Source organism: Lepidochelys kempii, chromosome 1 (genome assembly GCF_965140265.1).
Source record: "Lepidochelys kempii isolate rLepKem1 chromosome 1, rLepKem1.hap2, whole genome shotgun sequence".
NCBI lineage: Eukaryota > Metazoa > Chordata > Testudines > Cheloniidae > Lepidochelys > Lepidochelys kempii.
The window spans coordinates 61,555,803-61,571,127 of record NC_133256.1 but is presented as its reverse complement, the minus strand read 5'-3'; the positions used below and the strand labels follow the sequence as shown (position 1 = coordinate 61,571,127).

Below are 15,325 nucleotides of genomic sequence, written 5' to 3'. Positions count from 1 at the left end.
AGACAAAGCCAGGACTGAAATAGCAGAGGTAATGCAAGACAAGGTTTAAGTAAATTGGTAGAGATATAGGAGGGAAACTTGCCCAGTCTTTGCTATATTTCAAGCTACTTCAATGCTTTCATAAAATACTAAATTTATATACAAATGTTTGTGACCTAAACCGATTCCATTCAAATATTGCTTTGTGATTAAATGGCCTAGTCATGTCAGGTAACACCAAGTGAATATATTGATTTTACATTTTTAAAGATGCAGAAGTGGGAGTGCTGAGAGCCATTGAATGAAACTGTAAACGTTGTATATAATAGAAACCACTACAAGGCAGGGGTGCTACTCTACCCCCTCACCCCTAGTTCTAGCACTTACGTGCAGAACTATGTTTCTATGATAAAAATTTAAAAATCCCCCCCAATAAAAAAATGCATGTATCTATATTTATATTCTCTATATCTATATCTGTAACTCACTTTCCAGCAAAAAGAAAAGGAGTACTTGTGGCACCTTAGAGACTAACCAATTTATTTGAGCATAAGCTTTCGTGTAGCTCACGAAAGCTTATGCTCAAATAAATTGGTTAGTCTCTAAGGTGCCACAAGTACTCCTTTTCTTTTTGCGAATACAGGCTAACACGGCTGTTACTCTGAAACCTGTCACTTTCCAGCATAACCCTAATTTAGATCCAGACTTAACTTAAACATCCTTTCCACCTAATATTTCACAGCGGTCTCTTGCCAGAGGAAAGAGAGAGGAAGCTTCAATTGAATTGGACAAGCCATTTTTGAGAGATGAAAATTTGAAAAATGAATCTTAAGTTTTTTAAAAGTCTGAGGTTTTTGTAAAGTTGTATCTCAAAAGCACCTTGGTTTAAATACTTGACACAGTACTAAAGTTGGGAGGTGATTCACTATGGCAGTGGTTCCCAAACAGGGGTCTGTGGCACCTGGTCTATTAGGTGATGCTGATAACTTCTTGTTTTCAGCTATTAGAAAGGCAAAATCTGATTCTCTGTATAGTGTGCTTCTGGAGGATTATTTCTGTTCCTGGCATGGCAAATATCATTTTGGCATCAGCTTTGTGATTCCAAACACTGTTTGAGAAAAGTAATATTGTCTTGTTTTGAATATACATCTGCCTATTATACAAGATTCATTATTTTCATTAGAAATGTCAAACACTTCATAGACTATCAGGGTTGGAAGGGACCTCAGGAGGTTATCTAGTCCAACCCGCTGCTCAAAGCAGGACCAATCCCCAATTTCTTCCCCAGATCCCTAAATGACCCCCTCAAGGATTGAACTCACAACCATGGGTTTGGCAGGCCAATGCTCAAACCACTGAGCTATCGCTCCCCCCATGTACACTGGCCAAACCGGACGGTCTCTGTGCAAAAGAATAAATGGACACAAATCTGACATCAGGAAGCTTGAATTAATGTGCAAACTAGATACCATTAACTTGGGTTTGAATAGAGACTGGGAGAGGCTGGGTCATTACACATATTGAATCTATTTCCCCATGTTAAGTATCCTCACAGCTTCCTGTCAAATGTGCCATCTTGATTATCACTACAAAAGTTTTTTTCTCCTGCTGATAATAGTTCATCTTAATTAGCCTCTTACTCCACTTTTTCATGTTCTCTGTGTGTGTGTGTGTATATATATATATATATATATATATACACAGATACAGTGACAAAGCTCTGTCCTTGCCTCTATGGGTCCCGCATTTCCTGGCAGATTTCATTAGCCTCAGAGGCTCACTGTGACCATCCACATAACTCTTCTCTCTCTAGAGACAAGGGTCACAGTCTACTGAGCCATTTTCATCATAAGCTAGCGAGGGAGATGAGGAGAAGTTATCCTTCCTTGCACAGTCTCTGTTGTCTCCCAGTCTCAGTGATTAATCAGGAGGCAGTGGCGGGGGGAAAGAGCCCGGGCCCACCCTCTACTCCAGGCTCCAGCCCAGGGACCCTAATAGTATCCGCTATGGTAGCTGACCTTTTAGAAACATGACATGAACAATTCCCTGGGCTACTTCCCCCACAGCAGCCCTCACTTCCTCAAGCTCCACTTCACCCTTACCTCAGGGTCTCCTCCTTTGTGCCTGATATGGTGTATACTTCTCAGTTTCTCCAACAGCACAACTTCCTCCCACAGCTCCTGACATGCACAACCACCTGACTGACTGGGAGGCTTTTAACTGGTTTCAGCCAGCCCCTGATTGGCTTCAGGTGTCCCAATCAACCTAGCCTTCTCCCTGCCTTCTGGAAAGTTCTTAATTAGCCCCAGGTGTCTTAATTGACCTCGAGCGGCTGCCATTTCACTTATCCTGGTACCAGGGATTTGTTTAGCCTGAGCTAATATATCTATCTCCCACTACTTTTCAAAAATCTGACATTCACATTATATGCTTCTTTTAGAAATAATGCTAAGATGATATGTGTTCTGGAAAAAAAAAATGCACAAAAATACCCAGCACTATTTTTATCATTTAAAGAATCGGTATTTTTTTAGCATTTCTCCCCTTATTTTCTCTGTTTTCCCATTCCTGCTTTCTCTCCTCTTTGATCTCTATTTCTTCATGTCTCCTTCTCCTTTCCTCTTAGTCTCTCCTCTCCATTTGTTCTCTGTCTCCTCTGTCCTCCTTTTCTTTATCCCCTACGGAGAGTATTGTATTGTATATCTTGGCAGAATTTGGAGAACTGAAGGAACTGGAGGCAGGTAAAGTCTATGAGTAGAAACAAGATATTGTTTGAAGATCCAGTATGAAATATATTTGCTCTGTTTGCCTTATATACTCATGAGCACCATGTCATGTATAGTCATTGATTTTCCTTTGGTTTAGAAAAGTCACAAGTTGGCAAGGGACATCCACATTCTGGACCACACCCTGCAGTCATTACTTAACCTTTACTGGTGTAAAACTCCCATTGACTGCCATGGTGCCTCAAACATCTGACTTTGATTTGCATTCTCAGAGCATGGACTCTATGGTTTGCCCAGTATTCTGACAAACCTCATTTTTAAAAAACCTGAAAACTGTGCATGATATCTTAAAGGGAAAAATTTCATTAAAATTCTGCATGTTATTTCCCAGAAAATGTGGTAGAGTATATTATAACAGACAACGTATAAGTTACATATGGTGAAGTAGTTGGACTTATCTATATCCCTATTATCATAAAAGCAAAAGCAGGCACCTATGTACTCCACAGGCATTTTCACTGAATATCCATTAATGGGCATGAATTCTAACCAGTTGCATTTTCCCTTCAGTTTACGGTTATTTCAGAAGTTTGACAATTTCCGGATTCTTGTATGTGGTGGAGATGGAAGCGTTGGTTGGGTTTTGTCAGAAATTGATAAACTCAGCTTGCACAAACAGGCAAGTGTATGTACTTACTTTTTTTTTCTCCCTTTTCCCACAGATAAATAGGTAGGTAGGTAGAGAGAGGGCCAAATCCTGTAGTCCTTACTTAATCAACACTCCCACTGAAGTTGCTGGGAAATTTGAACTGAATATAGACCATAGGATTTGACCTACAGGTTTGAATTAGTAATCAGCTATATAATTAACATTTGCTTCTTGAAACATTTGTGTTAGTTCATGCTTCCAGTTCTTTTAGTTGCAATAAAAGATTTGTTCTTTTGCTGTATTTCAGTGTCAGCTGGGAGTGCTTCCCCTTGGTACTGGAAATGATCTTGCCCGTGTCCTTGGTTGGGGAGGGTCATGTGATGATGACACACAACTTCCTCAGATTTTGGAAAAGTTAGAACGAGCCAGCACTAAAATGTTGGACAGGTAAAAATATAAGTATGTATGTGTATTTGTGACAAATTTCAGAAACATTTGCCTGGGTTTCTAATGGCCTAAAACTCTTTCTCAGCGGTTTAATTGTTGTTTGTTTAAACAGCTTAAAAGGTAGCACATTAACAAAACCCATCACCAGTTGAGTTCATTTTCTTAGTTCTGTTAAGACTTTCTTGGTCCAAAAGCAACTGTTCTCCCTCTTCCTTGTTTTGCATGAGAGCTGCATGCCAGCTGTGTTCATTCATATAGCAAAGGAAGATCTTTGAGTTTTTAAAAAACAAATTGGCTGTGCTGACAATCCAAGGAAGACATCATACCCTATTGTTTATTAGTGTGTATATGTGTTTTGTACACGTGTGTGTATGTATGTGGATATTATAAAATAACTACATACTACCCCCATTCCCATGTCTCACACAAAATCAGGAGTCCTTTTTAATGTGAACTCCTCATCTGATCACTTAATCATTTTACAACATAAAAAAGTTCTTGTTATTGATCCTTAGTAATAACTTTAATGTAGGCATTCAGAAACGTGCCTAGAAGACTATTAATAAATCACTTTTTTCTGTTTTAATTAAAAAAAACTTGGTCACTTCTCCCCATAAATTCCATAGACTGTTTCCAAGGTCATTTTTTGGCAATTGCTTGCTTTCTTTTGCATATATTGAGGCATTTTAGTTTTAGCAGTTTCATACTGTCAGTGCTATGCAATACTGTGCTATGCCAGAAAGAAGTTGGTATTAATGAAGATTCGTTGTCCCAGAACTGTTCTAGATTGAGGTGTCAGTTGAGGAGATTTTGGAATAAATTGATAAACTAAACAATAACAAGTTACCCGGAGCAGGTGGTATTCACCCAAGAGTTCTGAAGGAACTCAAATGTGAAAATGCAGAACTACTAACTATTGTACGTAACCTATCACTTAAATCAGCCTCTATACTAAATGACAGGTGGATAGTTAATGTGACACTAATTTTTTTAAAAACAGCTTCAGAGGTGATCCTTGCAGTTACAGGCCAGTACGCCTAACTTCAGTACCAGGCAAATTGGTTGAAACCACAGCAAAGCATAGAATTATTAGACACAGATAAACATGGTATGTTGGGGAAGAGTCATTATGGCTTTTATAAAAAGAAGTCATGCCTCACCAGTCTATTAGAATTCTTTGAGGGGAGTCAACAAACATTTGGACAAGGGTGATCCAGTGGATATAGTGAACTCAGACTTTCAGAGAGCCTTGGACAAGGTCCCTCACCAAAGGCTCTTAAGCAAAGTAAGGAGTCATGGGATAAGAGGGACAGTCCTCTCAAGGATCAGTAACTGGTTAAAAAATAGAAAACAAAGGGAAAGAATAAATGGTCAGTTTTCACATGGAGATAGGTAAATAGCAGAGTTCCCAAAGGATTTGCACTGGGAACAGAGCTGCTCAACATATTGCTAAATGATCTGGGAAAAGGGGTAAACAGTGAAGTTGCAAAGTTTGCAGACTATACAAAATTACTCTAAAATACTGGGTTAGGTGGACCATTGGTCTGACGCACCATGGCCATTCTTATGTTCTTATCTCAAAGTGGTTTAGAAAGGAAAGTAAGTATCATTAGTCCTCTTTTACAGATGGGGTTACTGAGGCACAGAGAGGTGTGAAGTGACTTTCCCAAGGTTACACAGTAGGTCAGTAGCAGAATTTGGGAATACTAGCCAGGTCTCCTGACTTCCAATCCAGAGTCGTATCCAGTGCACCACACTACCTGCTATAAGTATCTGATGCATAATGAAAGTTGATGGGAAGTTTTTATACAGGAAGTAATTTGGATATCATAGGTAATACATGTTAAATAATTAAACAGTGAATTGTTGTGAGATGACAACAAATTCTCATAGCTCAGTGCCTTGACTTCAAGACTTGCTGATAATTCACAACTCCCACTAACTTTCTAATAAGAGTTTTTGTTGTTCAGCATGCGCAGGGTGAAATCCTTTTTGAGGCTGAAAACTCCAGGAAAGACCCCTGATGTGTGTTATTATTTAGTAATTGGTCACTGAATTTTCTTTCTGTTGACAAGTGGAAGTGTTTGTTTTGTGGATGTTCTTAGAAGACTCTGATAATTTGGAAAACTTCAAAAGCTGCTGCTTCTATTTCCTTCAGATGGAGTATAATGTCATATGAACTGAAATTACCATCAAAGCCTTCTATTCTTCAAGTTACTCCAGAAGAGGAATCTGGGGAATGTCAGGTGAAGCTTTATTTTACATACACTTAGCTATTTGAGTGACAACACTGAAAAGATAACGAAAACAGTTCTGAGAAGTGATACAGGAAATAAGAAGTCTCTTTAATTGCTCTTTAAGTCAGATCTAGTTCATGTCATAAGTATATAATATAATAAGGTTTCCATTTCTTGGTTAAAATATTTCATATGATTTTTCCAAAAAAGAGTGAGGTGAGTGGATGGCCCTCATCAGAGGGATCAGAAATAACTCATACCAACAGTGCAATAATTTTCTTGTAAAAGCAAACATTTACTAGTATATCTTGAATTTGGGAAAAATTAAATGAGAGGTTTTTTGGGAAGGAATCTGCTTTCTTGCCAAGAATAAAGGCATTTTGGACCTGATGAAAGTGACTTACAGGACTTCATGTTCTCCTCTCCCCTTTTTGTCCATTCAGAAGTCTCCAAATAATTGCTAGGCTGGGAATATCCTAATACAGCTTTCAAACTAGCTGCCTACCTCACTGCTATTGTAGCATCGATCTGGGGGTGGAATGAAGTGTTGTGATTAAATTCATGTGGTATAAAAATGTAGTTATGTCTGGAAATGGTAAAATGTCACCCTCCTGCAAGATTCCATGCAGCTATCAATCTTCACTTGAGAATGCTTGAGAAACAGAAATTAATTAGTAGGTTGCTGATTAATTTAACCATTCAAACAGTACCAAATCTATTTGGATAGTCAGGAGTTGTTAAACTCTGGGAGCTCATTAGATAACTGAGATGCAGAGAGGCTGGGGTCCCAACAGCTGAAATTCTACTGTCCTTTTGCAGTGGCGCTGGAACACGTTTTACAGTGAGGGTGCTGAAAGCCAGTGATCCCCCAACTTTTTACCTCTTCTCCCTACCCCACAGAGCTGGGGCCAGGAGCAGGGTTGTGGCTCTGGGAGGGGGGCACACAGACAGGGGTCAGGGGGCCAAGGCTGGGACCACAGCTGGGGATGGGAGCAGAGCCCCAGGTGCAAGGCTGGTGGCAGCCAGGGGACCCCGGGTGCAGGGCTGATGGCAGCTGGGGGCCAGGAGTGGAGCACCTGTATTTCCCATACCTATGGTCCTTTGCCACACAACTCTGTCACCAGTGGGATACATGTCAGTAATGCACTGCAGAGTTTAGGTATTCTTCTAACATTTTGTAGAACAGTCAGTGCCTTCAAATACATCTTCATCTTCTATAGTTAAGAAAAAGAAAATGTATGGAATGTTCCAGTTATATCTTCCTATGAAATTGTTAAATTTAGTTCCAAGTAAAGCTAAAGAAACTAATTGTAGAATACTTGTAATCTTAGTATTTAGAGACTAGGTACCATAGGCCATTTTGCTAACTGTAAGTATTCTGAATATAAAGGATCGTTTTCTTTTGGGCACCTTGAACTCCCCCACATATTAATATTTTCTGTATGGTTTAGTTTGGGTTAAACTGAATTTTAAGTATTTGAAACAGTAGAGACTAATAGACCAATCTTACATTATGTGTTGTACCAAATTGCAGCATTGATTTAAAATGGTAGATATTCACACACACACACTCTCTCATTGTCATCATAACCATTTCATTTGGGCCACATTGGGAGCTCAGACATCAGTGTTTGTTCTCCCATGCTACATTTTATTTATTTTCTCTTTAAAATTAAAGATGTTTCATATCAGAGCTCTGGAGCTAAGGTGGGTGGATAAAGGAAAAGAAGGAATTATATTTCTACTTATTCCAGACATGAATGGAAACCCAAGTAACTAATGTTTAAATCTCAAGAGCACACAGTCATTTTGAAGCAGAACTTAGATTTTAAACTAAGAGCTAGATCCATACCTGATATGGACTGCCCACCATTAGGGACAGCGTGGAGCTGCAGAGAGTGTCAGGAGGCAGAATGGCTCACTGGTGCACAGAGAAAAATCATATGCTATTAAGGTGTAGCTTGCTTCTCCTACATGCTGGTGCAGGGTGAGGTCTATGGACATGGTTCTGGTCCATGATGCCTCCCTACACCCTCCCTGAGCATAGGGGGTGCAGTTCTGTGTGATCCTTACGCAGACTGTGCAAGCGGGGGGCATGGGAGGTCTCTGTGCTCTTCCCTGAATGCATCTACATGAAGGCCAAGCAGAACTTGGTGACAAATGGTTTATTCACTAAGGGCTAGGCTTTGATAGTATACCATTTTAGAAGCCCATACTCCACTGCTCACCCTATTCACTTCAGTGGGACAACTTGTGGAATGAGGTACTGTTCAGTACTAATTAGGCTTTCAGAAGCTGGCCCTAAAACTGTGATTTATTCCCAACCCATTGATTTAGTTGCAGGGTATCTTTCACTTTTTTCTGGAAAAAAGATTCTGACTATTATAGATCTGAAATCTGTTCAGACCATCATCTAGAAAAATAGGATGATATTGTTGGCTATGGAGGGTGATAACTTAAAGGAAACCTTTAATTGGATTTTTAGCACAGAAAAAACTATCATTAATTTTTTATCCAGAAAAGAGAGAACTCTAATTCAACATCTCACAGTCACTGTGATTTTGAATATTAAATTGCAGCTAAGGGGAAGCATCTGACCTTTCTGCACTAAGTGTAGATCTAATATTTTGGAAGTAATCCCACTTATCTGGGAATATAATTACCACTTTGTGTTAAATGCTAACACGGGTGGAATATGAACACTCATTTTTGCTGCATTTTCAGATATCTGCTTATGAGGATTCAGTTGCTGCTCATCTCACAAAAATCCTCAATTCTGATCAACACTCAGTTGTCATATCATCTGCCAAGTGAGTTGATGATTTTGATGTATAGTGTGTGGGATAAATTCCTGTGTACCATCTACATATATGAACATTATAACCTTTCCAGTAAGCTCAAATTCCTTCTGACTCTTGATCAGCTAGTTTGACCTAACAGTATCCTGATTTACATGTTATAAAGTACAGTTCGTTTCTTTTTATAATTATGTTGTATTGTATAATTATATTGTATGTGTTAATGTAATTTAAACAAATCAATCACACAAAAATCTTAAAGATCATGTAATACAAAAATCACTTAGTTAATTAAGACATTAGTATACTGAGTTAAAATGTAAGCCATATTGTTATTTCTGCATATAAGAGATCTGGTTTACTTAAAGCGGTTTTGTTGTTGTTCATATCCTTTCTTTTAGAAGCACACACATAACCATTGTAGAAGTAGGAGTCTGCAGCTATATGTAATAATTAAATATGAGCTCAAGCCATAAAATTTTGATACCAAATTTGAGCACCTCTATATATGAGGGCACATCTCTCTGGAAATCATGAATCCTATATGAAATGCTAGTGTTCCATTTGACCTTGCTGAGAAAAAGAACATCAGAACGGCCATACTGGGTCAGACCAAAGGTCCATTTAGCCCAGTGTCCTGTCTTCTGAAAGTGGCCAATACCAGGTGCCTCACAGGGAATGAACAGAACAGGTAATCATCAAGTGATCCATCCCCTGTTGCCCATTCTCAGCTTCTGGCAAACAGAACCATGGACAGCTCAATGTGGGCAGGGACCAGGGGAGCAACAAAGGAGCTCCTGGCTGCCTGCTGGGACTGAGTAAGGACTGAGCCTGGGGAGGGCCACAGGAAGATAGTGTCTCCAGAAAGGAAGCTCTGGGGATATGACCTCATACCAGGGCCAGGATTACTTAATGACTGAGCCCAGGGAGGGCTAGAGAGACACCAGCCAAGGGGTGGTGAGACAGGCCCCTTGTGGACTGTATACCTCAGAAGGGGTCCGTTCTGATACACATACACAGTGTGTGTGTGACTCAGCGGAGGGCTGAGTCACTGGAAAACCACCTGGGAACCACTGAGAGGGGTCACCAGAACTGAAAGACTGCAGACACACCATACCAGAAGGGGGCACTCTCGAGAGGTGAGTGCTGGCCCAGTACAGACCCCTGTACCCATTTAGAGTCTCACTGAAGTCTGCATGAGTGCAAGGGTCTGCCCATGTGGAATGATTTGCAGATTGGCCTAAGTCCATAGAGGGAGCACAAGTTGCTATCAACTCTGCTGGTATGGTTGATGATACTGATAATGAAAGGTATGCAAACAAGGCAATAAATAAAAATGACCATGTTAATGTCATCTCAGTTAGAAATAGAAGGGAAAACGGAAGGAAGGAGTAGGGAACCAATGTGTACCAAAAGGCACTGGAGACTTAAAAAGAAAAATATAAAATCTACTTTTAAAAATGATTTGATGGTGTCCCCTTTACAACCAGAATGGTTTACAGTAGTATACACTATAGAGTAATGGTTATAATTGTATTGGTTCGTCCACTTCCACCTGTGAAGTGTGTGATTTTAAAACTTTCACTATAACTTTTTCTTAATGTTCTCATGCAAAAGAAGCATGGGAGTTCTCTTTGAGTTTGGTGGAATTGTAGTAAGAGAACCAAAAATAAGTTAGTAATTAAAAAATACATCCAATAATCAATATTAATAGATGCATCCAGTTCATTTATTTCTATTTTACTCCCTTTTTTTATCCAAAGGATATTATGTGAAACTGTAAAGGACTTTGTATCCAAAATAGGGAAGACCTATGAAAAAACAATGGAAAATGCAGAGGAAGCTGATACCATGGCCATTAAAGTAAGAACTTTTCATAACATGTTTTTTTCCAGCTACTATTAGGTTTTTAAAATTTAATGAAAATTAAAGTAATTCAGGGGACTGGGTATTGTAATTCAAAAGTAGTTTAGGAGACCTGACCCTATTCTCAATGAGGTCAGTGGCTATAAGTTGTTTTTCTTTCCATTAAAGGGACCAACTTTACATTAGAAAACAATCTATTAAATTTACTAAAGATGACCTTTTTTCTTTCCCATTCCACAAAATAAAAACAAGACTCATAGACTTTAAGGTCAGAAGGGACTGACATGATCATGTAGTCTGACCTCCTGCACATTGCAGGCCACAGAACTCCACGCACCCTCTTCTGTAATACACCCCTAACCTCTGGCTGAGTTACTGAAGTTCTCAAATCCTGATTTAAAGACTCCAAGTTACAGAGAATCTACCATTTGCACTATTTTAAACGTACAGGTAACCGGTGCCCCATGCTGCAGGTTCTCTGCCAATCTGACCCGGGAGAAAATTCCTTCCTGACCCCAAATATAGCAATCAGTTAGACCCTGAGCATGTGGGCAAGACCAACCAGCCAGACACCTGGGAAAGAATTATCTGTGCTAACTCAGAGCCCTCCCCATCTAGTGTCCCATCACCAATCATTAGAGATATTTGCTGTTACCAGTATGATGGGACTGCAGCTACATGCCATTGTAGGCAGTCCCATCATACCATCCCCTCCATAAACTTATCAAGCTCAGTCTTGAAGCCAGTTAGGTTTTTTGCCCCCACCGCTGACCTTGAAATGCTGTTCCAGAACTTCACTCCTCTGATGGTTAGAAACCTTCGTCTAATTTCAAGTCTAAACTTGTTGACGGCCAGTTTATATCCATTTGTTCTTGTGTCCACATTGGTGCGTAACTTAAATAACTCTCCTCTCTCCCTGGTATTTATCCTTCTGATGTATTTATAAACAGCAATCATATCTCCCCTCAGCCTTGTTTTGGTTAGGCTAAATAATGGACCCTTGATGTTATTGAAAAGCTTATCAATTGAAAAAAATATTTATTTACTTTTCAGTTAATAGAGAGCATGTATCCTAGTCCAGGGGTTCTCAAATTTCATTGCACTGCAACCTCCTTCTGACAACGAAAATTACTACATGACCCCAGGAGTGGGGACCGAAGCCTGAGCCCACCAGAGCCTTGCTGCCCCGTGGAGGTTGGGGGGAGGGGCAAACCCAAGCCCTCACTGTCCTGGGCAGGGAGGTCGAAGCTCAAGGGCTTCAGCCCCAGGCAGGGGGCCTGTAACATGAGCTTCGGCTTTGGCCCCGGGCGGTAGGGCTCGGGCTTCGGCCCCAGGCCTCAGCAAGTCTAAGACAGCCTTGGCAACCCCATTAAAATGGGGTCGTGACCCACTTTGGGGTCCCGACCCACCATTTGAGAACTGCTGTCCTAGGCATATATTGGGAAAGTGTGTAAAATGCATGGTTACAACCACAGTCATTTGCAGAAATATACTGCTGTTGGAATTGACTTCTCTCTAAAAGGGAGCCAATTAATTGCAATAAAACAATGGGATTGTGAAGAGAAAATAACCAGCTGGAGGAGGGGAGACAATAGTACATATAGTGGGCCAGGCTGAAATCACAGACCCGTGATTTAGGGTGGGTAAAGAAATTAAGAATCTGGTTTGCGAGAGAAAAATTACATAGCAGAAAAAAGAATACTTACTCTGCTGACTAAGTTGCTGTACAATGATGCCTTTGTATTTCAGTCTCTGATATTATTTCTTCACTGTATCCTTAAACAAAACAGAAAACTATTAAAATAGTGTTTAATGAAGAATACAACAAATATCCTGCACAAGAGAAACCATTATCCCAACTTAGACTTTTAGGTCCCCACACTACAATCTGGTAGTTAACTTTTGAATTGACACTCAAGTGATTTTTTTTTCTTTTTGTTTGTATGTGTAACTTTGTTAGTGTTCAGAATTAAATGAGAAGTTAGACCTATTGCTCCAGGCTCTTCACACTGAAGCCCAGGCTACTCCCATCCTACCACGGATCACTCCCCCCATTGTAGAGGAAGAAGTTGAGGAGTTTTCAAGTGAAGAATCCTTGTCTGAAAGCAAGGAACAGTTAACAGACAGCATTGCAAAGTCTTCCACTCAGAAAATCTTCAAACCAAGAGAACAGTTAATGCTGCGGGCAAACAGTTTAAAGAAGGCAGTGAGGCAAATCATTGAACAAGCAGAAAAAGGTGAACATCAGTAAGGGTTTACTTGTTAACCATAGAGTGTCACTGTTTCTGTTGCATAAATTTCCATTGTTAATATTTGATTCCCATATTCTTACATAAATGCAGTAGATGGTTGTTATAAGCTATCTGGCAAGACATGCCCTGTGTTAGAATACTCCTATCCTATATATATATAGAGAGAGAGGGAGGGGAGTATTCTGTCTGTCTGTCTGTATCTTTATACCATATTCATTCCTGTGCTATCTGATAGACAAGATGGAGTCCTTAACATGACATTTGTTTGCTGACAAAGGGAGTAGCTAGTGGAGATGTACTCAACAATGTAAGAAATCTCTACCAAGTACCACTTTCTTTGCTCCTTTTGTCATATTGGTCTGAATTCCTGAGAGGAGTACAAGCACGTATGCTTTGGGTTTTGTTTTTTAAATTTGCAGAAATAAATGGCATTCCTATTTTTTTCTTAATCTTGCCCTAAAACTACTTTCTAAATTTATAGTTACTGAATTCATTTTCTTATAGAAAAGTCTTATGGTGTAATTTAGCTTACAGGAATACTTTTCTTTAAAAATGAAGAAATTGGATGCCAAAATTGGGTGAAAGTAGCAATAAGATTGCATAGTTGATCACCAGAAGTCAGGGACCCACTTCTCCAGGTGCTACATGTGTACAGCTTCCATAGGTGTCAGAGGGATTAGCTTGCATGCAGCGGCTGGGAAATCAGGCTTCTTAGTGCTAAGTTTTGCCTTCAACAGTAGTGTTAATTTACCTGTGTACACATAGGTACATATATTTTCTGTTCCTATTTTTCTGATTAAATGTGTAGCTTCATATGTTGTATATCAGCAAATGTTTACTTCAAAATGGACAGGATGTGACAATGTCTGAGTGTTCTCTTCAGGTTCCTCATAGCATAGGTAGGCTACATTATATAACTATAATTCAGAGTTTCATTTATTTAAAAGTAAAAGAGAAAACTTTTGTTTACAAAATTAGTGAGGTTTACAAAAATGTACTTGTAGCAATGCGCCTGCTTTGCACTGAGTCTCACAATTACTGTGGGTATTTGTGAATGCAGGTGGCCAGCTTTACATAACTAGCCTTAAGCATGCTCAGACACTATACCTGATTGCATGCACAAATTAAGCACACAGTTGTGTGCATGTAATTTTGAAAATTAGACCCAAAATGTATTCTCAGAATATACAGTGATATTAGAAAATTTGACCCAACTATATAGTGTATAACTGGGCTAAATGGGATTTCTGATGTAATATGTTTTGTTTACTTTTGTAACTCTTCTCCTTCAGAAAGAAAAGTACTGAAAATTATCAGCAGGAAGCTTTGCCAAACCATCATAGAGTTCCATTTTTAAAGTATTATTATCGATATGGTGGTGAATCACCTCTCAGTTAATTTTTTTCATTATCACTGGCAGAGGATTGGTAAACTGCTCTTGAACTGATTAGGCAGAACGGTCCTTTTCTTAATATCTGTATGTCCTAAATTAGTGCTACAGAAGTAGGATGTTAATTTTCTACAAAAGCTTTACATATGTGTATTTTCTCTGAAGAAATTTTAACTATTTTTCCTCCTGCTATTCAGTTGTGGATGAACAGAATGCTCACACTGAAGAACAAGTGAACCAATCCCCTATAGAATATAATAAGGAATTGGATGAATCCAAAGAAGAAGAAAAAGAGGAAGATACAAAGGAATATGAATCTCCGACAAGTAAGTAAATCCAGAATAAAATTCTTTAAAACTCTATAGAGTATTACTTCTATTATGAAACCAAAGTAGTGACTTCATAGTTAAACTGGTTAGACAGTTTCCATTATTAGCCTGATTCTGATGCACATATACACCCTCCACTTTTTGGGAAAAAAAGTCGTCTTTGTGAGTAAACTGTCCTATATATCTCTCGATAGCAGCCATCTTGAACTTCACCTGGCTTCACTTGTAGTGGCTCTTGAAACCGGTATGAAGCCTGAAAGTGGGGCTCAGTGTTGTAAGCTTTGATTGTTGTTTTTGCAAAGCTTATAACTTCTTTGAGGTATCGTATGGTTCTGTTCTGTTGTTTTGACACCTTCCTGAGAAACAGCAGAGTGAAACCTTCCTGCACCTGATATAAGTTGAAAAGATCAGTGCAGGTTTATATGAGACAATCATCTGTTAGAATTCGTGTTCTCAACAGGTCAGATTTTAGTTTCAGATGGAAACTGCTGAAGTTTTTAATCCATAGGTGGGAGGCGGGTGAGTTTAATATGATGTTGGAACCTTAATTGTTAATATCCTGAATTTCTGGCTTTTTTTTTTTTTTAAACTATAGCATTCTGTTAATGCTAGTTAATGGATGCAACATTCACAACCCTAACTTTTATTTTTT

At 39.2% G+C, this 15,325-nt stretch overlaps 1 protein-coding gene across 6 annotated transcripts in view; it reads left to right on the top strand.

Annotated features, from left to right (window-relative positions):
- DGKH (diacylglycerol kinase eta) overlaps positions 1 to 15,325 on the top strand; it is a 277,531-nt gene that overhangs the window by 195,740 nt on the left and 66,466 nt on the right. For all 6 annotated transcript variants that reach the window (XR_012159131.1, XR_012159132.1, XM_073345657.1 and 3 more), the window contains exons 11-17: positions 3,276 to 3,384; positions 3,662 to 3,801; positions 5,960 to 6,047; positions 8,763 to 8,848; positions 10,600 to 10,699; positions 12,663 to 12,939; positions 14,542 to 14,670. Coding sequence is in view for 4 of the 6 variants with exons in the window: in XM_073345657.1 (XP_073201758.1) it covers positions 3,276 to 3,384; positions 3,662 to 3,801; positions 5,960 to 6,047; positions 8,763 to 8,848; positions 10,600 to 10,699; positions 12,663 to 12,939; positions 14,542 to 14,670 (929 nt within the window). In the remaining 2 variants the exon portion in view is untranslated. The remainder of the gene's footprint in view (positions 1 to 3,275; positions 3,385 to 3,661; positions 3,802 to 5,959; positions 6,048 to 8,762; positions 8,849 to 10,599; positions 10,700 to 12,662; positions 12,940 to 14,541; positions 14,671 to 15,325) is intronic.